The following is a 14466-nucleotide window of genomic DNA, read 5'->3' on the forward strand; positions in this document are numbered from 1 at the left end:
CCAAAAGGATTTACTGGGTTAGATGCAGTAAAAATTTAGATACACAGGCGGTGTAGTTAGCTTCACAGGTGGGCTACTACGCTGACGTGCAGACACTGCTCCTAGGCCCAAAACTATTTACTGGGTTAGATGCAGTAAAAATTTAGATACACAGGCGGTGTAGTTACAGTAGCTTCAAAGCCGGGCTAATACGCTGACGTGCAGACACTACTCCTAGGCCCAAAACTATTTACTGGGTTAAATGCAGTAAAAATTTAGATACACAGGCGTGCAGACACTGCTCCTAGGCCCAAAACAATTTAGTGGGTTAGATGCAGTAAACATTTAGATACACAGGCGGTGTAGTTAGCTTCACAGGTGGGCTACTCCGCTGACGTGCAGACACTGCTCCTAGGCCCAAAACTATTTACTGGATTAGATGTAGTAAAAATGTAGATACACAGGCGGGGTAGTTAGCTTCACAGGCAGGCTACTCCGCTGACGTGCAGACACTGCTCCTAGGCCCAAAACTATTTACTGGGTTAGATGCAGTAAAAATTGAGATACACAGGTGGTGTAGCTAGCTTCACAGGCGGGCTACTCAGATGACTATCAGACAATGCTACTAGCCCAAAAGGATTGGCTGAGCTAGATTACACCAAATGCTGTGACAAACACTTGCACAGCACTGGCACACACCTGCCTGGCAAACAGTGCTAGGAACTGCTGTAATCTACCCTGAAAAGAGCTGATATTACAACTAGTCCCAACTCCCTAAACCTATCTCTCTGACAATTCGCTCGCAATTCACACATCCTATACTCTATATCGCCCACAGCAGCAGCGGTGCCGTCTAACACTAAGCTGCAGCAGTGAGGAAATGGTGGTGACGGGGCAAATGGCTGGTTCTAATAGGGCAAGGACATGTGACATACACAGCCAATGACTCATGCCCTTGCTTGTGTGCATCACATGCACATTGCTGTGTGTGTGCGCACTGCTGATAGGCTGAGAGACTGCACCGCCCCTCTGTAAATGCGGGAAAGAAAAAAAAAATGGAGATCGGCGTTATTTCAGCACAGATCTACAATATACACTGAAACAGTCCATTAACAATGATAAACAGTTTTAATGTGCAAATCAAGCTAGGCTTTTGGTGAACGAACAGTTATCGAACAGAAACTCGAACAGCCGAATTTTAAGCAAATTGTTCGAGTTCGACGAACGACTCAAACACCGCCCAAAACAGCTCGAATTTGAAATTGGCGAACAGTTCGACTCGAACACCGCTCATCTCTACTGAGTATGTCGTTTTGAAGAAACTGGTGCAAAAAATGTTAAAAAATACCACAATCTAAAAGTGGCAAACCCCCCACAAATTATGACTATGGCCCTATATTTCAGACTGTCTGATATATTTCTAATGGACAAACAAGTGGTCAGCGACATGTGGATCCACTGGGTTTATCCTGTAAATATAGATTTTATCAATCATGTCTTTGCAATGTTAGGACCTGAATTTTCAGCATAAAATGCTTCTTTGAAGACATCAGTTCATTTCTGTAGAGCAGTGGTCAGACCTGCATCTTAGGGCTCCTTTCCACTTGCGAGACATACGGCCGAGTCTCGCAGGTTAAAACCCTCCTCTGGCGCCGGCACTTGGGAGCGGAGCGTGCAGCTCCATGTATTGCTGTGCGGCCGCACGCTCTGCTCTGGAGTGCCGTCGCCAGAGCAGGGTTTTCACCTGCGAGACTCGGACGTATTTCTCGCAAGTGGAAAGGAGCCCTTAAGGTGGTTGTCCACTTTTACAAAATTATTATTATAATAAATTATACTTTTGTGTGTACATTCATGAGTTTGGGGCTAATAATCAATTTTGCAATTGGGTTTCATTAAAACATGTTGCATCTTTTTGACTTTTACAGGTTTTGTTTCCTGCGCATGCTACTTTGAGAGGAGCTCAGAGAGGACAGATAAAATAGTCAGAAACTAGCTCACTGACACATTCTCAGTTAACTCATTCTGAAGTTGGCAATAGACAGTGCAGCACAGAGAATATAGAAGGCAACCTGAGCAAAATTTGTAATGAAACTTAATTGCAAAAATGATTTCTTAGCTCCAATCACATATATTAAGGTTAAAAAAATCTCCAAAGGGGGACAACTCCTTTAAGGCTGTGTGCACACGATGTGGATTTGCTGCGGATCCGCAGCGGATTTTTCCGCGCAGAAACGCTGCAGATCCGCACTGTGATGTACAGTACAATGTAAATCAATAGGTAAAAAAAAAAACTTGTGCAGATGGTGTGGACAAATCAGTGTGGAATTGCTGCGGATTTCAAAGAAGTGCACGTCACTACTTTTGTGCGGATCTGCAGCGTTTCTGCACTCCTCCATGATAGAAATCCGCAGTGGCAAAAACTGCATAAAATCCGCACAAAATTTGCATCAATTCCAAGGCAAATCCGCACAAAATCCACATAAACTGTGGCAAATCTGCAGCTGCGGATTCTGCCAGGAGATGCTGATTTTGTGCAGAAAATTCTGCACCCCATTCCGCAACGTGTGCACATAGCCTTAATATAGGAGAAGAGATGCACTTGCAATATGCGTGTCTGATACTGGCCATAGGAATGAATTGAGGTTCTCTCACTCTGTTTACCAGGGAGAACTGGGAATATGATGGTGGTGTGTATCTCATTGACCGATAAACTGGCTCACAGGTGTGCTGGTATTTTTATAGGAATTGAGATGTGAAACTTACCAATCTTGTTCATGGTTTATTGCAGATAATCCAGTCTTTCAAGTGACGGCCATTGATCATGACAAGGAGGACACCCTAAATTCTAAAGTTAGCTATTATTTGGTTAATCAAATACCCGACCTTCCTAATGTGAAGTTTAGTGTTGATCCCGTCAATGGATTAATTCGTGGGAAAGGCTGCTTGAATTATGAGGTTTGTCAAGAAATATTGACCTGTTTTATTCTGCCATGGACCCTCAGTGCCCTTCTTACCTTACCCAGGTGGGATCTTCTCTTCTTAAAGGAATAGCCCAAGAAAGACTTCCAAAAAAGCACTATACCTTTTCCCAGTTATGTCTATTGTCAATTGCAGATGTGCTTCATAGAAGGGAATGATCCTAAGGGCTCCTGCAGACAGCCGTAATTTAGATCCAACAAAACATTGGCTCGCACTCAGACCAATGTTATTCTATGGGGCTGTGCACATGTTCAAATTTCTCTGTCCAAGGAACAAAATGGCAGTGTGCATGATTTGTATCTGATATTCGGATTGCACTTGTCCATGCAAGTCAATGAGTCTGTGGGAAAAAAAAATAAAAAAATAAAAAATTGGACCACACTGATATCTGAGTGCAATACGATTTTCATGGACAGACAGAATGAAAAGGATGGAGAAGTTTTTTTTTCTCCATCTTCTACTCATCTAAGAAAATTGAATCACATTAGCATAATTGGCCAAATTTTCCCGCATGAGAGAAAATACGACCGTGTGCCTTAGTCTAATGTAAAGACTTGTGGACAGGTATGCTGCTGTGTTTTTTAATCAGTTTATTCTATCTTGGGAAACCCACTTAATGGAGAATTGTCATCACAGAACAGGTTCGCTAGGATCTGCTATTGCTTTCTGCTTGGTGTGGATTTGATTATTAGGATTCCCACTGATTCTCTAAATAGGGAGACGTTAGATCAGTGCCCCAGCTCCTTCAAGGATCATCCTTGCGCAGAAGCTCCCTGGGCCAAAGGCTGTGCATGGAACTTCAACATCACCAATTCATTCCCTGCAAAAATATGACCTGAACAATCTGCTGTTCACTTTCATTATCAGGATAATTTTCTGACATTTATCATTCAGGCTGCAAACATCATCAGACTGATTGTAGGCGCACGTGACAGTGGAACTGAACCCATGGCGAGCACAACTACCGTTATTCTCCGTTTGGAAGATGGGAATAATAACATGCCTGTGATCATCGGCAACAAAGTGAGTATTAACCATAATATATATATACTATTATTTAACAGATGGTGTGATCCTATTTTTGCATTTTCTTTTTCCAATCAAAATCCGTCGACAAATTTGTGCTGATTTAATCAAGTAATAAAATCTTTATAGGGGTCAGATCTGTGCTTCTCTAACAGCGCTACGTAACCCTCAAATTTTGTACGTTGAACAATGTATTTATGACCCGTGAAGAATCAAGTGGGAGTGTCTGCTGTATGGAAAATGCGTGTTGTCCAACCCCACCCCACCAGCCTTCATTAATATCCCCTAAAACTTGGGCCAGCTATGGTAACAATTTGCAGCCATGACTGGGTCTGTTCCTCTGCATAGCAGATAAGAGCGAGAGCTGCCTGCTATCCACATGCATTTGTCTGGTCCGTAAAATGCTCCATTGGTAAAATAGAAATGTAACATTTCGTTTTTGGTCCATGTGAACAATCGCTGGTGTGCACAAGCTTATAGGTTATTAATGGATCAGTGTGATGTCCACTAAGTTCACAAATCATTGTAGCAAAAATTGTCCTTTATATTTACACTATGGGCAGAAGACATTAGCTCACTTTTCTCATTCAGATGTCATTTTATTTCACGTACAAGAAAAACAGACCAAGTTTCATAAGCAATTTTCATTTGAATATCATCAGAGCTTCATCAGCTTTTGGGCGCAGTCAGACGGCCTCATTACTCGTGAGGATCTCATCGTAATCCTCGGACTGGCTGTTGGCTCTCCTGACTTGTGTGACGGCTGCATAGAAATACATACTGTCACACTCGGATCAAGAGAGCCGACGGCCAGTCCTAGAATTGCGATGCAATTGTCTTCCGTGTTATACAGCTGTCTGACTGCACCTTTTCTCTGATGGGGAAAAAAATGTTTCCCCAGCTTATCCTACCGATCATTATATGAAAAACGGATAGCATCTGAGTGCTGTCTAATTTTTTTTTCAGACCTATAGACTTGCTTTGTCGATTTTGATGAGATGCTTGGATAAACATCAGACAAGTCTGCAATATTACATGGACCACCTGGTCCGAGGAAAAAATCAAACATGTGAATTACGCAATAGATTATCATAAGCGCAAGTTGTGTCTGTGAAATCATGGATAGCACTTGTGTGAGATAAACTTATGTCTGAATGAGGCCTTAGGTTGAGTTCAGATGGCTGTATTTTCTGTCTGTATAGTCAATGGACAGCACACTGACAGTATCTGACTGGGGAGCCAAGGGCCCACCAGTAACCAACTCCAGGGCTCTACTTTTCAGCTACATGCAAATATGACTTTATCCTCATTCACAATTCTATAGCAATAAATTGGGTCAATTGTTAAATTAATAAGATGTTGCCTTTCCCTGTATATGGTGGTGAATCAAGTGTTCTGCTCATATAAGTAGGCAGCGGCCCATTCCAGCACAGGGGCCCACGGGAGAAGATTCTCCTGTGGGCCAGTCCAAGCCTGCACTAACCCATTGTGAACAAACACAGGGACCCAGCAATTTTGTCAGTTATGTCCAGTATTCTGATACCATCCATGTGCTGTCCAATTTTCTTGTTTGATAGTAAAAGCTTGGGAAAACTTCTTGTACATAAAAAAATAAATACCGTAAATGATGAACCCTGATTGTAAAACTGACACCCTGACCAAACACGAAACACTGATAAAAATCAGGTACAAAACACTGGTGGAAATCTGTCAGTTTTTTTGCATATGAAATAAAAATCACTCATGTCTGAATGTTTTCATAAAGGCTCAATCTGGTATCCTTTACGACTACATTCTCACGATGAGTATTTGGTGAGTGCTTGATGATGCAGATTTTCTGCATATATTAGGTAGATTAGATTATTATTTTTTTTAGTTTAGTTTTTGACTGCATATTTTTGCGTTTTTAACTCTGCAGTTTGTCTTTTTTTTTTGGAGGAGGGGTATGTCAATAAAGCTGCTATGTTTTTAATACTTCCTAGTATTTGGCTTTCACACAACTTTATTAATAGTCATGTGTGGATTACATATGTTTTTAGTGTGTTTCTGCAAGGTTATGCATGTGCGTTTTTTACCTGCAGATTTTCCATATCTGATATAAGTCTATCTGAAAAATCCACACATTAAACATAGTGTAACCTCAAGAGAAATTGACATGTTTTGGATTTCAAAAATGCACCCCAGATTAGTTTGCGTGAAGTAAAAAAAGGACAGCGGGCAAAAGATTTCTATAAATCCCATCCACTTTGCTCCAACTGTAAGATGCTACGTTTTTTTTTGCGCAGCAAAAATATGCAGCGTTGAAAACTTGCCAAAATCTCATTGTAAGAACTCAATGGAGAAGGCTACTGGTTATGTTGTAAATTTTGCCACATTTTAATCCACTTCCAGGTTATTTTTTTATTAAATTTGATTAAAACCACATCTCTTGATAGGACATGCTAAAATTTAAAATTCTCATCATGCTGCCAAGCAGAGAAATTTTTGGCAATTTATGGAAGTTATTTTTTTTTTTAAATTTAAAGAAATTAATGTGGAATGAATTTTTGACTTCTGTAAATAAATATTAGAGCTGCAGTCTCCATATGTGTCCCATCTTTGTTTTCAGTTTGAGGTGTCTGTTCCGGAAGGGGTAGTCAAAAATGATGTCTTTCGGTTAAAAGTAGAAGACAAGGATACACCAAAGACAGCGGCTTGGAGAGCAAAGTACAAGATCTTATCTGGAAATGAGAATCAAAATTACAACCTGACAACAGATCCGGAAACCAATGAAGGAATTCTCAGTATTATATCGGTAAGGATCTGCTGGGTCTCTATTTCTAGGGTGTAAAGACCGCCATACATCTTAAATTACAGTCAACAAAACCTGATAATTTTGGTAAACGACCTGCCATCTCCTGTATATAGGATCCTCCTAACTGATCCCTGACAGATAATGTCAGGGTTGAGAAGGATTAGGCAACTGTAAAAGATTATTCCCAGCTGTAGAAGTTATCACCTATCCATCGGATCAGTGAGGTCCACAAAACAGAGCTCAGCAGAACCCCCCTTCTGAATGGAGCGATGGCCAGATATGTACACCAGTGCTACATTAATTCTCTATGGGATTGCTGGAAAAAGCTGAGCACTATACTCTTCCAGCCTTATAGAGAATGAATGGAGCAGTGGAGCAAATAACCATCCACAGTTTCTTCCAGTCGCCCCATCTCTTAAAGCCCTGTTCTATTGGTTGGTGGGGGTCCCAGCAGTTGGCCCCTTACCAATCAACAAGTTATCGGCTTTTCTGTGGATGGGTAATAACTTCTAAAGATGGGAATAAACCTTTAAATGATGAACTTTTATATTTGGTTGTATACTTTTACATAAACTTTAGCTAAATTATTTTGGCCCAGGGAAGGGGAACATTTTCTGTTCGAGTTAGAGGTAGCAGTTGGACATGGATCCTGATGCTAACATCACTTTGCCACATTTGACAATGATATCTTGGTTGATGAGGCCCTGTTGCAGGTTGTTGCTCTTCTGCCATCATCATAGATGAGACATTAATTTTGGGTGACTTATTAAGGAAAGGCCAAACAACTGTGATATATTTTCTATTTTGTTCTTCCGTACGGCTAGAAATACACATGCAGTATTTTGATCAAAAGCCAAAGTGGATCCAATGAGAAGGTGAAGTTTATGTCCTTGCTTAAAGGTACTAGGACATCAGGTTTTTGATATGTAATCAGAGCAGAATGATGTAGGGGCTGAGACCCTCTTTCAAATAATGTGCCACTTACCGGATTGTGTGTTGGTGTTTCAATAAAATCAATGTTTTATCAGCAGGAGATTATCACTGCAGGACTAGGCATCTCGTGCCATGTAGTCCTTCTGCTCTGTGTAATCCCGCCCCACCACTGATTAGCAGCTTTCAGTCAATATTCAGTATACACAGAAAGCTGACAATCAGTGGTGTGAGCTGGGTTATACAGGGATCAGCGATCTGAGCACTGCTAGATCTATAGCAGAAATAAGTCTGTTTCAAAATGACAGCATGCAGTATAGCAAGTGAAACATCCCTGGAATCAGGGTCACAGCCCCTACATCATGCTGCTCTCAGATTACATAGCAAACAAATGCTAACAGATTACCTTTAATATTTTCCATTCCTTTTGAATCCATTGCTGACATTTGCTCTAAAAATTACATATTTGATTCGAGCCTTTTAGTATAGTCAAATGTATTGTGGCAGATTTGGCACAGAAACTTCTACAACTATTCATCTGATTGAGGCCTACTGAAATCCTTGCACATGTGGACTTATATTTGCCATTAATCTTCTGCATTTCAATATTCCACTATAGTACAATTCTTCTCCGTGGTAATATTTAATTAGAAATTACAGACTGAAATTTCACAACTTTTTGTCTGCTTTTCAGCCTCTGGATTTTGAAGGAACTCCCACAAAAATTGTCGTAATATCGGTAGAGAATGAAGAACCTTTCTACACGTGTAAAAATGGCAAACTCGAGATCGAGAAAACAGTAGTCCGGAGCAGCGTAAATGTCAGTATTAATGTAAAAGACTCCAACGACGCTCCCATTTTCTCTCCTATGAGTAAAACAATCCGAGAAAAAGAAGGTCTGAAGCCGGGCAGCGTCCTGGCAACGTGTAACGCAACCGATCCGGATAAAGTGCCAAATAAAATCAGGTATCTACAGTCTGCCATTATTCTGATGATTGCTGCCGCCTTATAACATCCAGTCCTTTTTAGTTTATTATCTTTTTCCAGGAGGAACAACACAGAAATATTTTATGGAGAATTAAACTGACATGGGGGAAAGATTTTTTTCTGTTGTAATAATTAAAGGGTTTTTCAGAGCTTTGATATTGGTTTTCGCATCGCATTGTACAGTAGTGAGAATTGCCGCATATATTGGTCTGCCATTATCCGCAGTACCAAGCACAACCATTATCAAGTGGGTGGCGCTGTGTCCAGTATACAGAACGTGGCACTTGCTGGATTGCTGGGTATTCTTCAGGCAGTTAAATAGCAGGGGTGCTGGAACCTGGTTCATACATGGTATCACATCAGTAAAAATCCATTGTAAAATTTCCTTGAAAAATTGTGTATGAACTTCATAGAAGATTGGTAATTAAAGTAATACAATCTATTATAAAGCGACCAAGCATCCACAGGTTGAAGTCTTCTAATGCAACAAGTAAAAAAAAAATATATATATATTTTAAAAATGACTCCAAATGTTTCCAAAGCAGGAGCACAATCTAACACACCAAAAAATTACCTTTATAAGTTTGATGTCACCGCATGGTACAAAACGAATGAAATATAAATATATTTATCCATACAGTGAACACCAAAATGAGAAACATATTGCAAAAAAGACAGATTTGCACATTTTTGGTCACGTCACCAAAGAAAAAAAAAATCTGAAACGTCGTACAGACCCCAGTAAGAACTGCAGCTTGCCCAGAAAACAGAATTTTAAATGTCTTTCATTTTTTTTTTTTTTAAGCAGTAAAGCAAGGAAGAAAAAATAAAAAGGATTCAAATTTGGTATCACCATAACTATAAACCTATATACAAAGTTACCAGGTAATTACAAAAAAAATAGAAATAAATATATATATATGCAGGTGTATCTCAAAAAATTAGAATATCATCAAAAAGTTATTTTTTTCTTCAGTACAAAAAGTGAAACTCATATATTAGATAGATTCATTACAAACAGAATGATCTATTTCAAGTGTTTATTTCTGTTAATGTTGATGATGATTATGGCCTACAGCCAATGAAAACCCACAAATCAATATCTCAGTAAATTGTCATACTTTATAACACCAGCTTGAAAAAATGATTTTAAAATCCGAAATGTTGGCCTACTGAAATGTATGTTCAGTAAATGCTCTCAATACTTGGTCGCGGCTCCTTTTGCATCAATTACTGCAAATGCGGCACGGCATGGAGGCGATCAGTGATGGGTTGGGGAGCCAAGTCATATGCTTGTTTACGTCCACTGTGTTTTATCAAGACCAAAGTCAGCGCAGCCGTCTACCAGGACATTTTAGAGCACTTCATGATTCCCTGTGCAGACAAGCTTTTTAGAGCCATAATCATCAACATTAACAGAAATAAACACTTGAAATAGATCACTCTATAATGACTCTATATAATATAGGAGTTTTACTTTTTGTATTGAAGAACTGAAATAAATTAACTTTTTGATGATATTCTAATTTTGTGAGAGGCACCTGTATATATACGGTACTTTTTTTTTTTTTCAATCAGCTTCACTGAAAAGCTGAACATTTTTTTCCCTACATTTTGCAGTATATTATATGGTAAAATCACTAGAGCTCCACATCACTTTCAAGGAGGGGTTAAAGAATTGTCGAGCATAGTGATAAATAATGGGATAAGCAAAAGGCAGGTAGACGGGACAAATACCCAGCAACGTTTCTTGTCTAGTGACCCAGCACTGGGGGTTGCATTAGTCTTCACTTTTACCAGGTGACTACTATTGATCAATACATTTTGTGATCTGTTTTGATTGACAGGTATAGAATCGCTGAGGATCCTGCTGGGTGGATGACCATAGATGAAAATACGGGAGTTCTTACAACAACTCAAGAGTTGGACAGAGAATCTCCTTACGTTAACCAGACCTTGTACAAAGTGGTTGTGAATGCTGTAGATGATGGTGAGGACGCCCCTATGGTGGGGTCTGTGCAATTTCCTTTTTTTATTTTTGCATAAATAGTCATGTATATAAATATAGTACAGCTTCCCATTGGTTTGTTCTCCTATTGATTACTGTTGTCCAGTGGGGCTAGCTTCTGAGCGGTGCCAATGGCGTCGTGTCTGCACTTAGCTGCTGAACGCATGCACAATCAGCAGACATTAGACACATGTTTAATTCTAACATCGTTAGTGCCATCATCACTTACCGGTGGCGGACCTGGAAGCGGTCAGCTATTCAATCTAACATCTCCATATGCATGCGCCCTCGACTTGGCTGAGCGTGCATGTGTTTTTCAAACAGGAGCGAGAAGTAGAATCTCTGGTGGTGGCTTATCTTCCCTGAAACTCAGCAAGTCCTAACCTTCTTTACCCCGGCATCATATGTTGAGAGTTGGAATCCCCTGTATAAAAGATAGCTAGGCGATCCTTCTGGAATCATCAGTTTTGGCTCACCTTTCTTCTGTGTGAATGGTCACCCTAACTATGGTTCAAGCAGTGCTTTTCACCTCTGTTAGGCCACGTGCACATGTTGGGCATTTGGTGAGGTTTCTTTTACCTCAGTGTTTCTTCCACTCCTGATTTTGTCTTTCAATCAGAGGAAAAGTATAATAGAAACACGTCACCACTTCTGCATTTATCACCCACTCCTGGTTATGGCTTACAAATACTGATGTATAAACTGACCAAATACTGACTGTGTGCATGGAGCCTTACATTGCTGTAGCCGATCTGTTCTGCTGTTAGGCCAAGTGCACACAATCCAGAAGTAGCAGCAGTTGACATTCTACGTCTGGAAAGACGCGCCGCATGTCAGTCTCCACGGGTGAGCCACGGGCATCTGAGGATGCATAGTGGATATGAGATTTCTTGAAATCCCATCCTCTATGCTGTAAGATCTGGCAGCTGCGGTTTTGACGCTGCATAAATACACAAAGTCAAACCCACATCAACTCTGGATTGTGGGCACATGCCCTTAGCCAGTGATCATTTATGGTAAATCGGATAGAACAATGGCAGCCCAGGAGGAGAGATGGGGCCATGAAAGGGATCTGCTGTTATAATTCCATTATAACACATGGAAAGGTTGGTGCAATATAGAGCTTACTGGAGAATATATGAGAAAGATGTACCAGCAGTGACCAGTAGATGGAGCCAAAACTCCATGTAATGAAGAGTAAGGGTGTGTGCACATGTTCCGGATTTTTCGCCTTTTTTTCGCTATAAAAACGCGATAAAAACACATAAAAAACGCATACATATGCATCCCATCATTATTAATGGATTCCACAATTATTGTGCATATGTTGCGTTTTTTTCCACGAAAAAACGCGTCGTGGTAAAAAACGCAGCATGTTCATTAATTTTGCGGATTTTTTTGCAGATTTCCCACTATATTATTGCATTGGGAACCTCCGGAAAAATCTGCAAAAAAAAAAAAAAAAACCCACGAAAAAAACGCATGTGGATTTCTTGCAGAAAATGTCCGGTTTTGTTCAGGAAATTTCTGCAAGAAATCCTGACGTGTGCACATAGCCTAAAGAAGCAGGAACTTTCCTTCTCGTTTTAGTCAGGGAACTTTTTGTAAGGCCGGTTTCACACGTCAGTGGCTCCGGTACGTGAGGTGACAGTTTCCTCACGTACCGGAGACACTGACACACGTAGACCCATAAAAATCAATGCATCTGTTCAGATGTCATTGATTTTTTGCGGACCGTGTCTCCGTGTGCCAAACACGGAGACATGTCAGTGTTCGTGGGAGCGCACGTATTACACGGACCCATTAAAGTCAATGGGTCCGTGTAAAACACGGACCTCACACGGACGTTCTCCGTCTGGGGTCCGTGTGCGTGCAGGAGACAGCGCTACAGTAAGCGCTGTCCCCCCCACATGGTGCTGAAGCCGCGATTCATATGTTCCCTGCAGCAGCGTTTGCTGCAGAGAAAATATGAATAATAGTGTTTAAAATAAAGATCTATGTGTCCGCCGCCCTCCCACCCCCTGTGCGCCCCCCCGCTGTTCAGAAAATACTCACCCGCTCCCACGTTGGCTGTCACTCCTTCCTCTCTGCCCCGCGCCTTCTACTGTATGCGGTCACGTGGGGCCGCTCATTTACAATCATGAATAGTTGGCTCCGCCCCTATGGGAGGTGGAGCCACATATTCATGACTGTAAATGATCGGCCCCACGTGACCGCATACAGGAGAAGATGGGGCCAGACCAGGAAGCCGTGACAGCCAACGTGGGAGCGGGTGAGTATTTTCTGAACAGCGGGGGGGGGGGGGCGCACAGGGGGTGGGAGGGCGGGGGACACATAGATCTTTATTTTAAACACTATTATTCATATTTTCTCTGCAGCAAACGCTGCTGCAGGGAACATATGAATCGCGGCTTCAGCACGATGCAGGGTACCACACGCGTGGGTACCACACGCTCCGTGTGGTACCCACTCGCCATACGGGCGGCACACGTGTGCCGCACATATGGCCTACGTGAGTTCCCAGGCACACGGACACGGATAACTCCGGTACCGATTTATTCCGGTACCGGAATTATCTGGACGTGTGGGACAGCCCTAAGAGTGCTCTCATATTGTGTTTAATGGCCCTGTCAGGGGGTGAGGGGTTACATTTTTGCCTATACATGTAACATTTTTGGATTCATTAAATATTTAGAAGTTCTTTGCATAAACGTCCATCACTGTTCCTTCTATGCTCGCTGGATACACTCCTTTTTTTGCTTGAATACAGCTGTCATGGCATACGTCCAAACACCCCACCCTGCAAAAAGGAGTTCGGACGTTTGTGTCGACGGGTCCATAGACCGTGATGGTGACTGCAGTGAATGTGAGCTCTGACGTGCATAATTTTTGGGAGTGTATGCCTACTGGAGACATAGACTTAGATGCAGTCTACTACATCCGAGTGTCAGATTTTGACAAAAACCGAACTTGGGGATACAAATATGTGTATATCGATCCCTGTTCAACATCGTGCCCATGGCACTAGAGGGAAGGAGGGAAAGGGACACGCTCCCACAGTCTTATTATATACATCTGAGTGTCAGCCTCCTGTAGGTGTACACTCCCAAAAATGATACATGTCAGAGCTCACGTTCACTGCTGTCACCATCACAGTCTATGGCCCTGTCGGCACAAAAGTCCGAACCATGTTTTGTGGGGGTTTCGGACCTAAACGCCACTGGGGCTATTGAACGGGTGCAAAAACGCAATGTGAAAGCACCCTTAGGTGCACAGGTCCATAGTCTGTGTCCAGGGCAGTAGAGCGGGAGAAAGCTGGAGGAATCTCAGCAACTGGCAGAGACAGTAGGTCATCCCAACAGTATCAGAGAGCTGGAGACAGACTGTGACTGCTCCTAGGAGAAGGCTGCCAGGCAGAGTGACCAGGTACAGAAAGACTGTACAGCACAGAAGGAATCTGGCACCAGGGCCTGCCCCGTACAGAACACGTGCAAGCTGCAGAGCAGGACAAGAGGACAGCATCAAGAATCGGCCTGGGGACCATCACCTGTTACTGCGAGTATTCAGAGACTGATTATTGCCTTTGTGCCTGTATTGCCTCAGAATCCATCCAATTTAAGATACTTTAACTTTACACTTGCTACTGTGCTCTGATCCTCCTGATGTTTCACATGCACCCATAGACATGCTGCAATTGTTTTCTCATGCCAGATCGATGTAAGAAAATAATCACAGATGTGATCTGCCCCATAGAATAAGACTG

General features: G+C 41.8%; 1 protein-coding gene and 1 long non-coding RNA gene across 3 annotated transcripts in view; one reads left to right on the forward strand and one right to left on the reverse strand.

Annotated features, from left to right (window-relative positions):
- Window positions 1–14466, reverse strand: part of LOC143765799 (uncharacterized) — a 119364-nt gene that overhangs the window by 102100 nt on the left and 2798 nt on the right. The window contains exon 2 of the long non-coding RNA XR_013213461.1: window positions 2994–3298. This is a non-coding gene — a long non-coding RNA (uncharacterized LOC143765799). The remainder of the gene's footprint in view (window positions 1–2993; window positions 3299–14466) is intronic.
- LOC143765798 (cadherin-like protein 26) overlaps window positions 1–14466 on the forward strand; it is a 128787-nt gene that overhangs the window by 97213 nt on the left and 17108 nt on the right. For both annotated transcript variants that reach the window (XM_077252843.1, XM_077252842.1), the window contains exons 6-10: window positions 2768–2934; window positions 3853–3981; window positions 6593–6778; window positions 8403–8674; window positions 10543–10685. In XM_077252843.1, the coding sequence (XP_077108958.1) occupies window positions 2768–2934; window positions 3853–3981; window positions 6593–6778; window positions 8403–8674; window positions 10543–10685 (897 nt within the window). The remainder of the gene's footprint in view (window positions 1–2767; window positions 2935–3852; window positions 3982–6592; window positions 6779–8402; window positions 8675–10542; window positions 10686–14466) is intronic.

The sequence above is a fragment of the Ranitomeya variabilis genome, chromosome 4, assembly GCF_051348905.1.
Source record: "Ranitomeya variabilis isolate aRanVar5 chromosome 4, aRanVar5.hap1, whole genome shotgun sequence".
Taxonomy (NCBI): domain Eukaryota; kingdom Metazoa; phylum Chordata; class Amphibia; order Anura; family Dendrobatidae; genus Ranitomeya; species Ranitomeya variabilis.